The 19,086-nt window shown below is 52.3% G+C and overlaps 1 protein-coding gene across 6 annotated transcripts in view; it reads right to left on the bottom strand.

Annotated features, from left to right (window-relative positions):
• The window catches only part of OGDH (oxoglutarate dehydrogenase), a 77,948-nt gene that overhangs the window by 44,013 nt on the left and 14,849 nt on the right, over positions 1–19,086 (bottom strand). For 2 of the 6 annotated variants that reach the window (XM_007447010.1, XM_007447008.1), the window contains 2 exons: positions 5,424–5,615; positions 3,771–3,861 (listed from right to left, as the gene is read on the bottom strand). In XM_007447010.1, coding sequence (XP_007447072.1) covers positions 3,771–3,861; positions 5,424–5,615 — 283 coding nt within the window. Of the gene's footprint in view, positions 1–3,538; positions 3,642–3,770; positions 3,862–5,423; positions 5,616–19,086 lie in introns of those variants that run through there. The other 4 variants (XM_007447009.1, XM_007447011.1, XM_007447012.1 and 1 more) reach the window with 3 other exon arrangements.

Raw genomic sequence — 19,086 nt, 5'->3', positions numbered from 1 at the left:
AGGAGACGCGGGTTCATGCCCCGTTTCGGGAGGATCCCACATGCCGCGGAGCGGCTGTGAGCCATGGCTGCTGAGACTGAGCGTCCGGAGCCTGTGCTCCGCAACGGGGGGGAGAGGCCACAACAGTGAGAGGCCCGCGTACTGCAAAAAAAAAAAAAAAGATGCGCTTCTGGGGGACACCTGGAACCTGGCTCCTAACATAACACATCCCGGGAAAAGGCCCCCCTTTCCTAAGCAGTCACCGCACAATTCTAGAACACAACCCACACCTGAGAAACTATTCTAACATTAATTGTTAAATTTTAATCAAAATAATCGATAACCCCACCATCTCAATGATATTTCTGTTGCATTCACAGTATGTTCTGTGTGCACGTGTCTCACGGTGACTCTGACATGCTGGGACCATCCAGCAGCTGGAGCATGTCGGCCAAGTCTGCTGTCTACCTGTTAACACTCTCTCTACCCATGACTGCAGGGGCCATGAGTATTTCTAGGATGTTAGCATAGGGAACCTAGGCCAACGTTTCCCAACCTTCTCAGAATTGGTCAGAAAAGGGCAAGAACTCAGTGGAAACTTTTCATATTTTCCACCTTACTAAAAAAATTTTGAGGGGACATCAGCCCCACTCGCCCTGCAGACCTGCACTGGCTAGCGCTGCCCTTGGGAACGGCTTCCTGACTTCACCCAAGGCTCGCAGCTGCTCCTCCGGCCCTCGTGCTGCTCCAGCAACAGCACAATGCTCAAATACCTGAGGGGTGATCACCGCCTGGGCCTCGGTTTCCCCACAAGAGGATGGAGAAATCGTGCTGCATCCACCGGGAGAAAGGAAGGGCAGCTCAGAGGTGTTATGAGTGGGACGCAAGCTTGGGGAAGGCTTCTGTGCAACACAGGACAGCACTGCAGTCACTCACTTACCCCAGACCAACACGTGGGCCACGCCGACCCCCCGCTTTGGCAGGTCCCTGCCCCGGAGCTACCCTGTCTCCTCGTCACTCAGGGTGGAGCCCAGTCCTTACTACTACCAACTCCTGTGGGACCCACTCTGGGTTATTTGCTCCATTTCTTGGTTTCTAAATATATATCTTTACCAGAGAGACCAGCAGCTACTTATCTCAAAAGATTGTTAATAATCACAGTAGCTCACACCTTCATGGAGCTTAGTAAGCTCCAGGCACTATTCTCAGGAGTTTATTTAATTCTGAAACAACCTAACAGATGAGAAGACAGAGACAGAGGCACACAGCTAGTCCTGGCAGAGCCGGGCTTCCACATAGAGAGCTGGCTTGAACCCAGGCCCTGGGGTTCGGATAAGATGGTGGGCAGGAAAGTGCTCTAGGGAATGTCCAGTGTCCCTGAACAGAGTGGTCACGTTGGACCAGTTGTTTTCATAAAGACCTACATACATCAAGGGTGAGATAATTTAAGACTACCTTTCCTACACTAACCCCATTGATCATGACCTTTATGTCACACTATTTTGAATTCTCGGGATGCGGTGACCTTTTCTCCTGCACAGGAGAGGGCTGCTGCCCAACTTTCTCCTGGTGTTTCTGAAGGGCTCCCAGCTGGAGGATGCCCAGTCTTCCTCAAATGAGCTCAGGAAGTTCTGGGCCACCTCTGTGTGTCTCTGGCTTATAACCCTCGCCATGCTGACGCAGAACCTCACAGAGGCAAACTCGGGGCACTATTCCAGAGTAGAATGTAAGGCAAGGCCGAGATGGCCAAGAAAGAACTAGAAAGAAGGACAGAGGTCCTGCCTCTGCCCCTGCCCCTGATGAGAGCTGTGAACTGAGGAGCCAGGCAGCATCAACAGGCCTGGGGGCTCCCACCCTTCACAGACTCCTGGGCTGGGATGGCCTGGGGGGGCGCTTCCAAGAAAGCCCCGCCTGTGCCTGTGGGCTGTGGCCGGCGCCATCCCACCCTGACCAGTCTTGCGTGGGACAGAGAAGAGCTCCAGGCTCCCCAGGCAGTGCTAACAAGCTGGGAACCACCGAAAAAGGTCCGTTTTGATACCAAGAAACTAGCAACCAGGGATGGCACAAGGAACAGGGGAGACGCAGTTTCGGACGGGAGAAGGAGACCCCACCTCCCCTGTGCCTTTCTTGTTTAAATGCTTGACTGTGCATGGGAACGCCAGCCTCTGTGGCCTGTGCCGGGCTGGCTCTGCAGTCATCCTTTTCTGGAGAGACAGCTCCAGGGCACAGGGCCTTGAGCTCTCATCAGGCAGCTGGTGCCCTGGGGCTCGCAGGCCTCTCACGTAGAGGGGGGTGTTCTGCCCTGTACCTGGAGGGGACTCACGGTGCTGAGGGGGCTTCAGCGCTGGTGAGCACAGGTTGGGTCGGGCCTGGGTGCTGCGGGGACTAAGTGGCGAGGAAGAGGAAAGAAGCTCCAAGTGTCCTGGGGGACACTGCAAAGAGAAGCTCACTTCTGGGGTGCACAGTTGTCACCACTCAATAAAGTAGCAGGATTAAGCTCACGTCCTGCCGACAATCTGAACTGGCCCTATTTAATCATATTCAGGAGGGCTTCTCTTTCTTCCAAAAAACTGCTAAAGTGCAGGTACAAAGTAGAGGAAACCCTGCATACCTAGGAGTGTTTCTGAAATGAAGACAGAGCAGAGACAAACCTCTAACAGCAATCCCAGGGCCAACACTGTTTGAAATCCAGCCTTACATGACTAGTGCCTGACCTCCCACGTCACAACTCGGACACGCCTCTAAGGGCATTCGGGCACCACAAAGCGTTAGTGACTGTTATTCAGGAGGCAAATTTCATCCCCTCCCAAAGAGCAGCGTTAGGCAGGTAGGTAATCATCAGTTTTATTAGCATGCACAGTGTTTCTCGAAAACAACCTGGCCATTTAAAAATTAGTCACGTCGTCATTTCTGTAGCACAGGTTAGCAGCACGGTGACTTAGAGCAGGTTAACTTGAGAAAGCAACCGCAGGTGTGAGCCCAGCCACGCCTCTCTGCTCAAGACAGAGTGGGTACGGTGAGCGGGACTACAAGCGCCCGCGGGGACGCCTTCCAAAGTTTCCTCAGTATGATCACCGGCATTTGAGAATCGAGACACCCAAACTGCATGACCTGCTCTGGAATCGCCCTGTCAAAGGCAGGCCACACCATGCTTTAGAGCAGTGTGTGACAACAGTCCTGAGCAGTGCCCCATCTGGGGCAGCACTGCCCTGAGATCTGGAAACCGAAGCCAGACGAGCTGGTCTCTGGAATATCTTCTGACCCACCTGCCTGGGTGCGTCATCTTTTTCTCTGTGCCACAAACCTTTTCTGCCCCCAAATTTTACTTTCCAATTTTGAGACTTAGACAATTGAGCTCATACGATCTGGCTGAAGAGCTGAGATTAAAAGTAACTTGCCCAAAACACACTAAGGCTACATGACTGATAAATGTCAAGTGATCAGAACGAAGGAAACTTAAGAGTCTTTCCCTTCCGCCTGTGGACGTCCTGGCTGCCACAGGCTGGGACACAGAGAGAGGAGCCACGCAGCGCAGCGCTGGCCGCTCTCAGACCCTCACCAAGTTTGTCTGTGGATGAGATAATATCAGCGGGCACGGAGGAGTCCAGATCAGCATCCAAAATTCCCAGGGGGTCCAGCTGTGCTACATGGTGCCCTCGTATCTACGAATGGGCCAGCGATGGAGAGGGAAGGACACACACAAAAGGACAGGAGAAAAAAAAGAGGGAAGGGGTAAAAAAAAAAAAAAAGTAAAATTACATTAAAATTAGTGTTTACAGATTAATTCTCACCCACGTTTGAAGAAACAGTTACTGGAGCATCATCAAAATTTACACAACTAATTCCGAGAGGATCAAGTTTTGCAATGTGGTGACCCCTGACCTGGAAGCAATAATACAAGCAGTCATTAAGCAGGTCCTGTGGGCTGTGGCGAAGGGTAAAAGTTTCACTTGGTCAAACCTTTCCCTGAGAGCACCAATGAACCCAAACAACAAAGTCAGTTTGTAAAAAGCCTTACGATAGCTTGTTTTAAAGCACTATTGTGCATAAATCCACTTTTACAAAAAGGGGATAAGCTCCTCAGGTTTTGATAAACCTGGCAGTCTAAAAGGACCCACTTCTCAGGATCCTTCACAGTTTTCCTGGATAAACAGAAATGGGATACGCTGGGGACTTTAGCTCCAGTGCGAAGACCACTCAGCTTAGAACACGCAGAAGTCCCTAAGGAAGGGGCGGGTGTGGCCCTGCTGCGTGGGTCAGGGCACAGGGGGCACAACAGCAGACAGCTACAACAGGGACCTCAGTGCCTGATCTGAACCATTTAAAAGCAAAAAGACACGGAAAATCCCTTCCAATTTTGTTTCTTTAAGTCTTGGATACTTTATCCACTGTTTCTTGCTAACAAGTTGGGAAGGGGAGCAGCTGCTGAGAAGTCACTTAAAGACCAACAGAAATGACTGAGGCTGAATGAGTCAGGCAGTGGTCAGCACACACCAACTGTGCCTCTTTCTACAGAAACACCCACTGTGAATGGTGTGCGTCTCGTCATTTGCCCTGGGGAGAGAGCCTGACTTGCCAGGCTCCAACAGGACAGACCCACCCTGTGCTACCTGTCCTGACACCTGTGGCAACTGGCCCCGTGGGCAGAGGGGAACGGTCCACACGGCCGTTTCCAAGAAAGAGAACGTCGGAGAGAGAACTCTGTGGTGTGACACCCCTGCTACATGGCAGCAATGCCAGAAGAGGCAGCACGGGAGCCCATGTCCTGGGAGCTCCCAGAAGGGCCTCCCCAGGCCCGATTTCTCCTCCTTTCCTCCTGAGAACTACTCACAGACCAGGTGGTAAGGTCTGAATTCTGGGCTCTTCTCCACGCCACGCGGATATCCTGGAAGGGGCTTCTGGGCTCTGAGAAAGGCCATGGAAGCCCTTGGTTCTGCATGAGCCTCCTCCAACGGGGCTGGCCACTGACCGGAATGCTCCTGGAGAGGTGGCCCCTCTGCAGGCTCAGCTGCCCCTCACCTGCTTCTCCCTGCTTCCATGGGCTCTGCTTCTGTCCCCAGACCCTACAGGTTCATTTTATCTTATTGCATTTGGGCCCTAGCAACTGAGAAGGGGAGCAGCACACCCCTCCCGGTCACTGCTCCCTCCTGGGGATCGGCACTTCCCCTGACGCCCGGGCACTGACGGCGTTTCCCTGCTTACAAATCATTCTTGCCAACCTATGGGAAGAAACAAGGGCAGGTGCTAAAGGTGGCAGAGGATCTGCTCAAACAGGGTGAGACTGCCTGGGCTCCTTTTCTCTTGTCATATGTCATTTTTGCCTCCCTCCAGCCCAGAGCAGGGAGGGAGAGCGCCTAGTGTTTGGTGGGGGTGAAAGTTAAGCGACAACCATCACGGGGTCAGCGGGGCACTCTGTCATGGATGGCTGGCTGCTGCCACCTTACCTGGTAGGCCCTGATGAGAGACTGCACCGCCAGGTGATCCTCCACCAGCTTGTCCACGTTGGGCTGAACCTCCACCAGGGGCCTCGCTCTGGCCACAGCTGACAGGGAGCCCAGGCTCAGGGGGAGCGGGCTCTGGTAGGCGGTGCCCGGGGGCGCTCCGGCATTGGTGTTTCGGAAAAAAATGTCCCATGACTGAAGACAAAGAAGGAACACACATGTCACTCCGTTGCTCCCCTAAGGCCTAGGACTCATTTTTAGCCAAAAAGAGAACAGTTCTTGGCAGGTAAGCCTTGATTATGCCCGTCTACCAGTAGCCTGGTTGGGTCAACTTCCTCCTACTCTGGACAGCCTGCTTCTGCCCCCAGAGGGTGGCTCTCTCAGAGGCTGGGCCCCTGCTTCCATCATGCCCTCGGACGCGCCTCCTCACCCCAACCCTATGACGCAGATGCCCTCCCATCAAAACCCCCAAGGCCCAGGGCCAAGCAGCTCTGCCCGGCTTGCGGGTGCCAACTGCTTCCATGGCAGGCAGCCCAGAAGGCAGGTGAACGGAGGCCTTCCTGCCCCATCTGTTCGCTGCCTAGTCATCCGGAAGACCAATGCTCGTGGCCCTCCTGCCTGTAGGGCTGCAGCTGCCCCAGGTCCTCAAACCCCAAATGGACCTCCTGAGGGGAACTGAGTGCATTTAGATCCGCTTTCCAGACCCCAGAGGCGTGGCACAGCTTTTGAAGCCCAGGCCTGCCTGCTTGTGCTTTCTCCCCGGACATAAAACAGAATCAGGGGGACTTCCCTGGTGGCACAGTGGCTAAGACTCTGCGCCCCCAACGCAGGGGGCCCAGGTTCGAGCCCTGGTCGGGGAACTAGATCCCAACACGCATGCTGCAACTAAGAGTTCGCATGCCGCAACTAAGGAGCCCACGCGCTGTGGCTGAGGAGCCGGCGAGCCGCAACTAAGGAGCCCACCTGCTGCAACTAAGATCCGGCGCAACCAAATAAGTAAATAAATATTAAAAACAAAAACAAAAAAACCCCAAACAGAATCAAGGCCTTTATGTAAGAGGCAGCCCGGAGCTCGGACCAGTGAAGCCTGAAGCGTCCCCACTGACCCCTACAGAAATAGTCTTGTCACTAAGGGCTCAGGGTGTGCAGCCAGAGGCAGAACCTCAAATCTGAGTGGAGATCTTGGCAAATAACCTAAATTTCTGTGCTCAGTTTTTTCATCCATAAGATGAGGACAAAAAAAAAAATCTATATATTCTTCATAGGTTTTTTTTTTGTAAAGACTAAAGGCATTTAGCACACAAGCTGGGAGGCAGTTGGCATTACTGGTAGTAACCGGTATTACTACTGGTTTCAACTTCCTTTGTGCTAATGTGAACTAACTCCTCTTCCTATTATTTTTGGCTATTTTGTATTTGATTCAATTTTTTCTTTTCTTTTTTTTTTGGCCATGTTGTGTGGCTTGTGGGATCTTAGTTTCCTGACCAGGGATCGAAACTGTGCCCCCTGCAGTGGAAGTTTGGAGTCCTAACCACTGGAGCGCCAGGGAATTCCCTGATTCAATTTATAATCTGCACAGACGCTGTGAACTATAATAGTTTATCTCATACAAAGACGTGAAGCTTAAAATAAAACTTTAGAGGTCAGAGAAACTAAGACTTAATAAAATTCCATTGCCAAAAAAAATATATTAAACCTCAGAGAGTTCAAAAACGTGAAAACATTGTCTTTCTTCTCTGCCATGCACTTTCCAGTTTCTAAGATTCTTCTGTCAATAAACTCTGGTTAGACTTCTTGAAAAATCTGGAGAGGAGAAACTTCACTAGATTTTCGTTCGCCCTCCCAGTGCTACCAAGATGTTGTCCAGATGGGCTCGTCTGGGAGCTTGGGCAGGTATCGAATGGGTCTATCTATGTCTGGGCAGAAACCTTGAGACTGGTCCTGAAGCCTGAAGGTCTTCTGGCTTTTTCAGGCAGGCTCTTTATGACATGTAGACGTACTGACTTGGATGGTCCGAGAGATGGCTGCATGCTGCTGCCGGTCACAAACCCCTGGGATGCGCACAGGCCTGGAGCATCGCACAGGGCAGCCCGGCCTCTCACTAAAAGTGTTTCTGAGGGGAGCTTTCCAGAATCTTTATATCATGCTACAATAAGAACACAGTCATTTCGTATTCAAAAAGATTAATTAAAAAAAATCAAACTATTAGGGAGATGATAGTACAACACGGTGAATATACTAAAAACCAGAATTGTACAATTTTTACATGTGAATTCTATCTCAATAACAACTTTTAAATGTTTTAACATATCTCACTATTCAAGGTTTTACTGTTTTTACCTTTCTGGTTAATTTTCAGCATGTCAGCTGATGGTAGAAGGGAGCTCTCGGGTTCCCTTTTGGCAAAGGCCATAACACCGACTGCAGAGCACCTTGCATCACGTGACCTGACAACCAGGGGCATTCTACATCCAGGGCTTGGAACCCCAAGACCATTCTCTCCCTCTGAGTCCTCTAACAGGTGTAAAAGTAGTATGCCCACCAGAGAAAGCAACTGACTTACTCTTGTGAGAGAAAGGAGGATCAGCAGCCTCAGGATCAGCAGCCTTGGGCAAGGTAAGGCTGCCCCAAGCTCGGCACCCACCTGGTTCCTTACAAAGGCCTAAGGAGCAGACATGCTGGACACCCCCAAACATTTCTGACTCTTTGAGCTTGTACAGCAGGCCATGCAAGCTCCACGCATTCTGGGAGCAGCTCTGGCCCAGGGCTCTCCCTGGCCCCCACCCATACCTCCAGTAACCGAGGGCCTGGACTAAAAGGAGCCCCGCTGATAGGGCAGGGGATGCGGCAGGAGTCAGCCCAGCCCTGCACGGCAAAAGCCAACAGCACGCTGTTCCTGCCTCGTAAAACCTGATCTAGTTTCTGCTTTGCCCCCACTGGGCTCTAGCACTGGCGTCCCCACCCTTACGTGTGTCCACGCCAAGTCCTGCTCTGGACATATACCCTGGGGCTGCAGGGGGGCTGAAGGACAGGGCATGACCCTGAAACCAAGTAGCCTCTGGAGAGCAGCACACAGGATCCCAACTTTCTTCAAGCCTTAAACACTGTCTTCCTCCCCACAGAACGCATGAAGACGTGTAGAAATGCAGCGGCAGTCGCCCAACGACAAGACCTTGGATGGAGGGGGTCCCCTGGCTGCATGCAGACCCCTCACCCTGATGGGCACCAGCTGCTGACAGACCCAGAGCCAAACGGCATAGCAAAAACCACAAGTTCACCTCTCTTTAGAAAAATCAGCTTTGAATAACAAGAACAGTAGTGGCAGCCACAGAGGTAGGAGTTAGTTACCACACTGATGTTCCAAGCACCTGGAATGCCAACTACAGCCTCCTGGGGAGAGGTTCAGGAAGGCAGGACTGACACAGAGTGGTCACCAGGCAGGGATACTGATCAGGTTAAGTAACAGAGCAACCCTTACATAAACAGCGTCTCTCAGGCCGGCTTACCCTTGCCAAAGCCAGCAAACAATAAAATCAAAGGATTTCCAGGGCTGACACCCGGAGGGCGCAGGCCAGGCCCCTGGGTGGCGGTGGGGCGGGGAGGGAAATCGCAGTCATCGGGCCTCCTCTCTCTGACCTTCTTTTGTGCTTGGGATAAAACTCCAGGTGATTTTCAATTGGCTGAGGACAGCGACACAGACTGAAATTCTGCTCAAGCTGGAGGCGGTCAGAAAAAACTGGTTCCTACCAGTATTGCAGAGCTGGGAACCACTGGGAAAGAATATGCCAGGAATGCAGCTTCCTCCGGTCCCGTAATTCACCCCCGCTGCGCACGCCGCAGCTCAGCTTCCCTGCAGCTCTGGCAGGCCCTCCCCCGCACGCTCTGGGCAGGTGTGGGTACCTGCACTCAGATGAGGGCCCGGCCAAGGAGCCCACCCCCACAAACAGCAAGCCCCCTTCCACCAGATCCGATCAGTTTGCACACGTCGGTGACAGAAAGTTCCTGGCGGCATACACTTCACAAAACCCTCGCACCGCAGCTTAAAACTGGTAAATTTTCATGTAAGTCAGACCTCAAAAAAAAGTTGATTAAAAAAAAAGGCTGTGAAAATGAAGGTCATTTTTTTTGGCTTGCAGGTTTCACCACCCTTCAGAGGCCGAGCTTCTCTCCCTCCAGCATCTTCTCCAAGATGCCTCTTCCACCCCTCCCCTCCCCACACCTGAACTGGCTTCCGGCTTCGTTAGGTAGTAGCCTGCACCTCCCCCACTCCTGCTGCCTGGGGCGCTCATCCCCTCTCCACACACTGACCAGCGTCATCTTCAACCTGTGGCTCTGCCACTATCTGGAGAGGGGTCCCCTTCTAATAATCGCAGCCCTCATTTGCACACATCTGAACTTGAGGCTTTGTTTACCGTATGTCTACCTGCTGCCAGTTCCGGTTCTCTCCCCGGCAGCGGCTTCCCTGCTGTCAGAACCAAGTGTCTGTAGGCCCGCTGTAGGGACAGGTGACCATGAGGCTGAAGTGACCGGTCAGTGGGCCCCTTCCCAAATGAAGAGAAAACTTCAAGAAGAGGACGCCTCTGCGGTCCCACATGCCCCCTGCACGTGGAGCTTCGCGGTCTCCGTGCCGTAGATGCGAGCAGCCCTGGCCCGTCAATGGAGGTGTAGGCCGGCCACCCACCTCCCATGAATGGGTTTAAGGCCATCAACTTGTTGCTGAAATGACTTAAACCAAAACACGATAGATTTCAAGTACAAATAAGTAAAACATTCTGGGTGAAGTGAAACCAGAATTCTTCATTTAATTTTAGATAACTAAAAGCATTTAACTGTAGTACATGCAGGTCTGTTTTCAAAAGCCATTAGCTCCTCTGCTCCCCCATACACCTCCCAGACTTCTCACAGCCCCAACGGGCTTTCCCTGCCGCCCGCCGCCAGTCCTCTTCTCCCCAGGTACAGGGAGCTCTTCAAAGCTGCAAACACATCCCTTTTCTGTAATGTCTAAGGAAGTGGGTCCGGTGCTTTGCACATAGTAAGTGCTCAACACACCTGCTGAGTTAAGTTCAGACAGGTCAGACTCCTTCAAAGGTGAACATCTTGACAGGTGTGGTGTCAGATGCAATGTCAGGTGCAGTGGCAGGGCTGGTATCAGGTGTGATGCTAGGTGCTGTGCTCCCTGGGATGTCAAATGTGGTGCTGGGGGGTGTTAGCTGTGGTTCTAGTAGTGGTATCAGATGCAGTGTTAGGTGTGATGCAAGGTGGATGCCAGGTGCTCGGTCTGGTGTGGTCCTAGGTATGGTGTCAGGTGTGGTGCTAACTGCTGTGCTAGGCAGGGTGTCAGGTGCAGCAGTGGGTGCGGTGATAGCTGTAAGACCGTGGACCGTCCAGAGTCCTCATCTCAGATAAGGCGCTGACCTCAGTGGCTGTGGGAGTGCTAACCAGGGGACGCGGGCGTCAGTGGTTCAGTGAGGCAAGCAGACTTTACCCTGTTGATTGCCAGCAGATCGCAAGAGTCTCAGGGCCAAGTTCCTGACTGTGAAGGTCATGACAGAGACTTGTTCACGAAGGGTTTGGCTTTGGAGGGGTCGCAAACCAAGCGCCCTTCCCCACCCCGTCTCAAAGTCCCCCGATGTGTGTCAGATACGCGGGCCAGTGCAACCGTGTGACCTACCAGGGCCATGCACAGGCTGAGCCTACCAGAGTGGGCCTGCCTGCTGCCCGCCTGCTCCTGGGGGTTGGGACCCCCAGTCCTGACCCCCACAGGCTGGGCGAGGGCCAGGGAAGTCGCTTCAGCTCTCTGTGCCTCATTCCTTGCCTATAAAAGTAGGGAGCACTTACTTAGGACACCCCTATACTTGTGTAGCTTTTTACACCTTAAAAAGCACCTGTAGGTATACTCATATTTGTTCAAGAAGCTGATGATCAAAGCTTAACTCTAGGGTTACTAATGCTTATTCTAGCTGCTCAATTCTATGACTCTGGGTTCTGGACTGGCCAGACCACTTTCTCTCATCCAAAGTCCCCTTCAGATGCCCTGCTGTCTCATCTCCACCTTAGCTATGGAACAAACCCCACCCACCCGCATTATGCACCCTGGTCTAGAACACGTCACCTGCTAGCCACCACCACCCTCTGCTGGGCGCCCTGCCAAGGACCCTGACGTAAAACACCACGCGGGGGAGGGGGTGGGGCAGCCTCTGGCCACCTCTTGAATGGACCAAACCCCAGGCTCAAAGGTCATCACAGTTGATAAACTAATGACTGCTGGGTCTGGACGCCAGATGCCAGCACTGTCACAAACAACCGTATCATTATGTTCTGATACTGACAATGCTTTTTAACTGCCACAAACGTGAAATTCAAGGGAACAAGTGACCAAGGAAAACACATGCATGGCCAAACAAGGGTTTGGCGGGTTCAGGCTAATTCAGTCAAATAAATGGACAGGCAACAGCTCCCTGAGCCAAGGATGGTCACCTGTGACTCGCTGGCCGACAGCGCCAGCTGTCCTTGAGGAGGTGCCGCTCCTCAAGGACCCCAGTGCCCTGGAGGGAGCTGGCACTGCTCTGAGGCTGCACGTCTCCCTACCCACCCTGCACAGGGGCTCTTCTAGCTTAGAAAGTGTGCTGGCAAATCCTGCAATTATTTCCTAAGCGCCTAGCTTTCTGTGCACGCCAGCCCAGCTATCGCGTGGAGCTGAGTGATTCATGTCTGTGCAGTGTATGAAAAGCCTGCATGAGGCAGTGTGTACAATCCTCCTGGTGTGCCCCGTCTGTGCCAACTGCTGGGCTCCATGCCTTTCCTGAAAACACCGTGTGGGACTGTCCAAACGTCCCGACGAGACGATGCCCGGGGTGAGGGGGCGAGAAGACCCGCGGTGGACAGCCACAGACCTGCACAAAAGGTTCCTGCTTCAGGGCTAGGCAGTCTCGAAAGACATGCATAGTGCTGGGCTGCAGACCCCTCCAACCACAGGCAGGACCTTGCTCAAACTGTCCCCAGCTGAGGACGGGCGGGGCCATGTCCCGACCCAGCTCACTGCCCACCACCACGTCTAGGAGGCACCAGGATCAGGGCCTGCCTGACCTGTCACCACAGATCTATTTATACTGGGAGCAGTTAAACTTGGGCGTTCTGCTTGGGGATGCCTCAGCCACAGAAGCCAAATGAATTGCGCTCGATTAGAGCCATGCTGTTATTTTTAAAGCACAGTGTAGTATAGGCGAGAGAACATCTCCAGACAAGTTCTACTATCTTCTCTCTGTATGGGTGTGCAGGTAAAATGTCAATAAACACACAAGATTAGCAAAGAAAAGCTGCCTCAGCTCTGCTCTAAGGAATCTGCTGATAAAGGAATGATACTCCCTGGGTTTCTGCCCTAAAGGCAGTGGCCCCATCAGATCATTATAGAAAGGACTGTGGTAGGCTGCCCAGTGGCCACAGGTCTTCCCAGGTCCACAAAAGGCCCCCTGCAGTGGCCATGTGGCTCCTCCACTGGAGGTGAGCCCTTGGGGGCTAGCCTGAGACTTGCTTTGACCAAGGCCATAGGTGGGAGTAGCAGTGTGAGTTCTGGGCGGGGCATCCAAGGCCTGCAGCCTCCTCCCCTCTCCTCTCTTCTCCTCTTGGAGCTACAATGAGGACTTGTCAGGGAGTCTCTCTGGTCCCCTGGCTGATGGCAGGGCCTGGTGGATAGCTAGCACCAAGCACCAGATGTGAGGGGGTCCTTTGCGGGGCTGCAGCCTGGCCAAACCTCAGCTGCACGGAAGCTGGGAACCATGAGAAAGACTTCACTGGCGGTGTTTCGAGTTGCCAAGTTTTGGGGTGGTTTATTACACAAACGCTCATAGAAACCAGACTTTTACTCAGGAAAGTATTATACGCAGGACGCCTGTGATGGCTCTCATGCGCAGTTTTTCTGGCATTCCTCAGGAAGTGAGAGCCCTTGCCCTCTGCCTGGCTGTCCGCACCCAACAGTGCATTCTGTCAACTCAGAATTGCAACTCTCAAGGGCGGCTGTGCCGGACCACAGTGGGCATCTGGTCCCCATGCGCCTAGCGGATGGCCCCCCCTGGAGGACCTAGCCCAGCTGAGCCAAGCCTCAGGCTCCGAGAGAATTCTGGCTCTGCGAGTCGGGACCACTTAAGAGAGAAGGCCCTGAACTCACAACCTGCCCGTGGACGGCAGAGCCCAGAGCCCAGCAGACCTTCAGACCCCTCGCAGGGGCCTGGCACAGGCGGAGTCGGGGAGCGAGTGGCCTAGAGGCTCTGGACTGACGATGTGATCACCACCACAGCCCCCTTCTGGGAAAGGCCCCAAAGAACACCTCCGGCTGACAACGCGCTCCTTCTTCCCTTCCCCAGAGAGGAGGCGCCAGGCAGGCGGCTGGGGCAGAGCTCGCCGCGCCCTTCTCAAGGGCTGCCCCAGGGACTTCCCCGGTGGCTCAGTGGATAAGACTCTGCGATCCCAACGCAGGGGGCCGGGGTTCAATCCCTGGTCAGGGAACTAGATCCCACATGCATGCCACAACTAAGAGTTCACATGCCACAACTAAAGAGTCCACCTGCCACAACTAAAACCTGGTGCGACCAAAAAAAAAAAGGAGCTGCCCCGTCCCCGAGGTTGACTCGCTCCTTTCTTGCTCTTGGTGTCCACCTTCCCCTTGAGGTCACTCTGGATCTCTCTCTCCAGTTATCACTGAGATTTAAAAATCCACGATTCTTGCTTAAAATACAGTACAAAAGGATAGTCATTAAAAAATCACGCTCCCAAAGATGCAGCACGCCTTTACTCCCAGCCCGCCCTCCGGCCACCGCAGGCTTAGTTAGCTCTCCATCAGCGCCTGACACCCTCACTTTCTGCCAACTGCTCAGGGGTCCACACTCCCACAGCATTTCACAAACTAAGCCAACACCCCTCGGCTTGATCTCGGGGCCTCTCCACATATGTCGCAGCTCAAACTGCTGGTCTTCACTTTGCTGCCTTGGGCTCCTGGTGCCGAGCCTACCAGGAGCTTCTGTGAGTGCTCACTGAGTGCCCCCCGACCATTCCCGGGCCCCTGAGGCCCTCTGCCTTCACACATGCCTCTTCTGGGCACAGCCACCCTGTCCCTGGCCAGGCGCCTTTCTTACCCTTCAAAACTCAGAACTGGAGCTTCCCTGCAGAAGCCGGTGGGGTTTACTCTGTATTCTAACTGTGCTCGGCTTACTGAAGTCCCCACGGGCCCGCGAGCTGGCGGGCCCTGCACACTCACACCGCCTGGCAGCCAGTCGACTCAGTCCTCCAATAAAACTGTCACGAGCTGCGAACTGCTACACTCATAAGGTGAAGGCACTGCTTCAGGACCCTTACACTTTCCAAAGGTGTTAATTTTATGTCCCTGACGGTATAAACACAAATTCTTTAAGAGTAAAATACTATACTGAAGTTAGGGAAGATGTTCTTAGTTGCTTTAGTCGATTTAACACAAAAAGTCACCAGGGCTGAGATTCATCCTGATTTAGGAAGCTGAACATGGAGGGGGAACTTCAAAGTGAGGTTTAACGGCCTCGATCACTGAAAGCCCCTGAAGTATACCACGTGTGTGCTTTTCCCCAAGGCCAGCAAAGAACTAGGGCGAACCACGGCTGAGTTTTTAAAGTGCAGCCAAGGCAGTGTCAAAGCTGCAGGATGAAAAGGAACGGTGTCACCCCATACTGGGGACGACGTGTGTCTGTTTCTGCTCTGCTTGTCTGGTTCAATTACAGAAAATAACAGCATTGTGTTTCACGAGCATGGAAGGAAGAAGCAGAAGTGCCCGGCCCAGAAGGGTGGCATGGCCGACCTCAGAGAGGTGGGACTGAGAGTCTAGGATCTGCACGTCGAGCGCCACACAGAGCTCTTGTGGTGACCACACTGGACCAGAGAGCTGTTACTACACGTGGGAGCTGGCCTGCAAAAGGCAGGAGAGGAAATGGACGCAGTCAGCAAGATGAGGAAGACAGGCTTTTAGGAAGTGGCCAGGGGGTCACTCAGAAGGCCCAGGCAGGGGAAGTGAGCTCCGATGCACCAAGGACAGCCGTGGTGGCTCAGTGAGCAGGGGCACAAAGGGCACCACAGGGTGGAGAGGGCATAGGGCCCAACCCTGGGTCCTCCCCGCAGGGCTGACACCACGCTGTGACTGTGGCGGGGGTGGAGGTGAGGGCGGGCACTTGCCTCTGCTGCAAAGGAGGGGCCCGGTGAGGGCTCAGCAACTCTCAATTACCTGTCTGTGTGAAACAGTAACAAGGGCAATCTGGCTTTGACTCTGTTTTTAAGACATAAATAAAAATAAGATGCCACCATCTGACTTGTCCCCAACATGGCCAAGACCTTAATGAGGGAGGGCTTTGCACGCTGACAGAACAGGCCCTGGCTGACGGGTCCTAGGGGGGCAAGGGTCGAGCTACACTTGACAAGGTGTTTAAGACTGGAGTGCCGAGGCCGGACTGGAGAAAATGATGGGGAAGAGACGGCTGTCTAGGAGAGGACCACGCCAAGGGACGAAGAGCAGAGGGATGGCGAGATGGGGTGCAAAGGCAGACCCAGGTAACTGGGCGCAAAGGCACGGGGAGCGCTCGGGGGCTTGTACCCCTGAACTGCTTGATTACTTTACCACAAACATAACATTCACCATTAAACATTTAGAAATAAAAGCTTTCTTTTTTTTTTTTCGGTACGCGGGCCTCTCACTGCTGTGGCCTCTCCCGTTGCGGAGCACAGGCTCTGGACGCGCAGGCTCAGCAGCCATGGCTCACGGGCCCAGCCGCTCCGCGGCATGTGGGATCTTCCCGGACCAGGGCACGAACCCGTGTCCCCTGCATCGGCAGGCGGACTCTCAACCACTGCGCCACCAGGGAAGCCCTAAAATTTTTCTTTAAAAATAGGGATATGACAAAATTATAAAGTAAACTATGAAGTCAAACGTGAAAGGGCAGCTTTAAGATAACCACAAAGAGCTGAATATAGACTGAGAATGAGATTATAGTATTAGAGAAGTATCTTGTTAATTTTGTTAGGTGTGGTGAAGAAACCATTCCCTTGATAGAGCCACTCAGATGCATTTATGACAGAAAAGTAAGTGGGGAAGGAATATATTTTTAAAGACTGGCAAACTGCAGAGAGCTACTGAAGTCGCGTGATGGGTCTCCTCACAGAGGTTCATTTCACACTCCTGTCAACTGGGGGAAGAAAAAAAAAGCACAACGTGAGAGTTGTGAGTTAAGTTTTATTTGCGGCAAAATGAGGACTATAGCCCGGGAGACAGCATTTCACAGAGCTCCGAGAAACTGCTCTAAAGAGGTGGGGGGGGGGAGGTCAGTATATCTGTGATTTTTGTGAAGGGGGAGTCCATGCAATCGAGCACACATTTTTTGCAGAAGGTTTCTGCTAGTCACGAGGAGCAGACAGCACCATGAAGGATTTTAGTGCTTCTCTAGATACAGGGAGATGACAGAATTGGGCTCATAAAATCTTCTCCCGAAAATATCTACCTGAAGACCTGTTCTCCCAAGCTTTCCCCAGAGCACAGAGTGCTTCATTCCTGATCTCCACCCCCCAAACTCCTTTCAGGGGGTGTTGAAGGTCAGCAGCTGCAGAGCGCATAATCTGATCCTTGTAGAGGTCGATGCTAAGTGTCAATTTGTAATTGACACTCCTATTGTATGTTTGAAAACGTCATAAAAAGTTTAAAAAGTAATAGGACAGCAGAGCATGGAAGGGCAGGGAGGGGGAGATGCTAAATCTGTGCTGTTTCTGCTGGACACAAAAAAATTCAGTCCTAGCAGTTCCTCATAAGCCCTCTGCAAAGGGAGGGAAGAGAATGATGACAGAACCAGCTCTCAGGACAAGGAATGTGACATCCCTTATCTGACGCAGAAATGAGAGATCAGAAAGATGATCAATCTAAATCTTAAAACCTAATTTTCTTTATCTCTCCCTAAACTATTTTTTCTAACACAGAGCACCAACAAAGCATTTTTAATAAAACCAATGATTTCCAGGGCCTTCTGTGGGTCACAAATGCCTTTGAAAATCTGATGAAAGCTCTGGATCCTGTCCCTCAAAAAATGAGCATACAACAGGTATTGGGCCTAATTCAACTTGGAGAGGCGATCAAGTCCACTTTGCTGGGAGGGCCGTGGAGGGACACTGCCATTGTAAATGTCCACTGATTTACACCATCCTGTCCCTCTCCCTCAGGAGACGCTGTGTCCCCCGGAGAATCCTGACAACGGAAACCAGCACATAAAATCTGGCCCAAAGACGCCAAGCTGCATGTATTCTCTTATTAAACTGAAAAGTCCTTTTTTGAGATCCTTTACCCATATGCTCCGCAGAATCTCTCAAAGAGGTGCTAAAGAGGTGCTTGCTCTGACCTGCGGAGCCCAAGGATCCAATCCTCACTCTGCATTCTTCCTCAGCAGGCTGCATCTGTGCCTGTCAGTAGTCCTCTCACTGTGCTGTAATCATCCATGGGACAGATGGACACGGTGACCCTCCCACGCAGCCTGAGAACCCCCAAGTGTTACCTTCCTCGACACCATGTGATAAAAATCCTTTTCAAGAATAGGTGGAGCACAGAGCATTTTTAGGGCAGTGAAAATACTCTCTATGATACTATAATGGTGATACATGGCATTATGTATTTGTCCAAAACCACAGAACACACACCACCAACAGTGAACCCTATTGTAGACTATGGGCTTTGGGTGATGATGACACATCAATGTAGGTTCATCAATTATAACAAATGTTGTAACTCTGGCAGGGGATGTTGATGGCGGGGAGACTGCATGTGGGGGGCAGGGGGTACATGGCAAATCTCTGTACCTTCCCCTCAGTTTTGCTATAAACCTAAAACTGCTCTACAGAATAAGTTTTTTAAACAATTTTTTTAAAGCAATAATGATAACAGTATTAATACAAATACTAATAATGGTAACAGCCACTGTGATGCTTTCAGCCCCACTTTCCAGAGCTCTGCACCACAGAGCCACAGTGTGCTTCTCCACTGCAACCCATTCCCGTGACACCAGGCATTCACACACGGATGTTCCCCGACCTAGATCCCTGTTAACTTGCAATAGCTCACTCACGTGCTATTCTCCCTAAAACCAAATATAACTTAAGAAGACTTGGTTGGTTCCAATAAAGAGGTTACGTCTGAGAAAAGGAAGGTAAGGGACAGCTTGGACACAAGATGAAAGTCTGATTCTGAAACCTCTGGGCTAAGTTTATTTGAGAGATAAACTTGTAGCAATTGTCTTCAGAAACCGCTAATATCTGACATCACAGGCAGAGGCACTTCCTTCCGGGCAGTGCATTTGTCTACAGTCTTGGGAAACACACCACAGATCTCCTCCCATAAGAAACCAGGTCTCGGGCTTCCCTGGTGGCGCAGTGGTTGAGAGTCCACCTGCTGATGCAGGGGACACGGGTTCGTGCCCTGGTCCGGGAAGATTCCACATGCCGCGGAGCGGCTGGGCCTGTGAGCCATGGCCGCTGGGCCTGCGTGTCTGGAGCCTGTGCTCCACAGCGCGCGAGGCCACAACAGTGAGGGGCCGGCGTACAGCAAAAAAAAGAAAAAAGAAACCAGGTCTCATCTTGCTCATGGAGCAATGCAGCTTCCAGGTTGTCATGGAAACCTTGC

Source organism: Lipotes vexillifer, unplaced genomic scaffold (genome assembly GCF_000442215.2).
Source record: "Lipotes vexillifer unplaced genomic scaffold, Lipotes_vexillifer_v1.1 scaffold1359, whole genome shotgun sequence".
Taxonomy (NCBI): Eukaryota; Metazoa; Chordata; class Mammalia; order Artiodactyla; family Lipotidae; genus Lipotes; species Lipotes vexillifer.
This window is presented reverse-complemented; position numbering and strand designations above follow the sequence as displayed.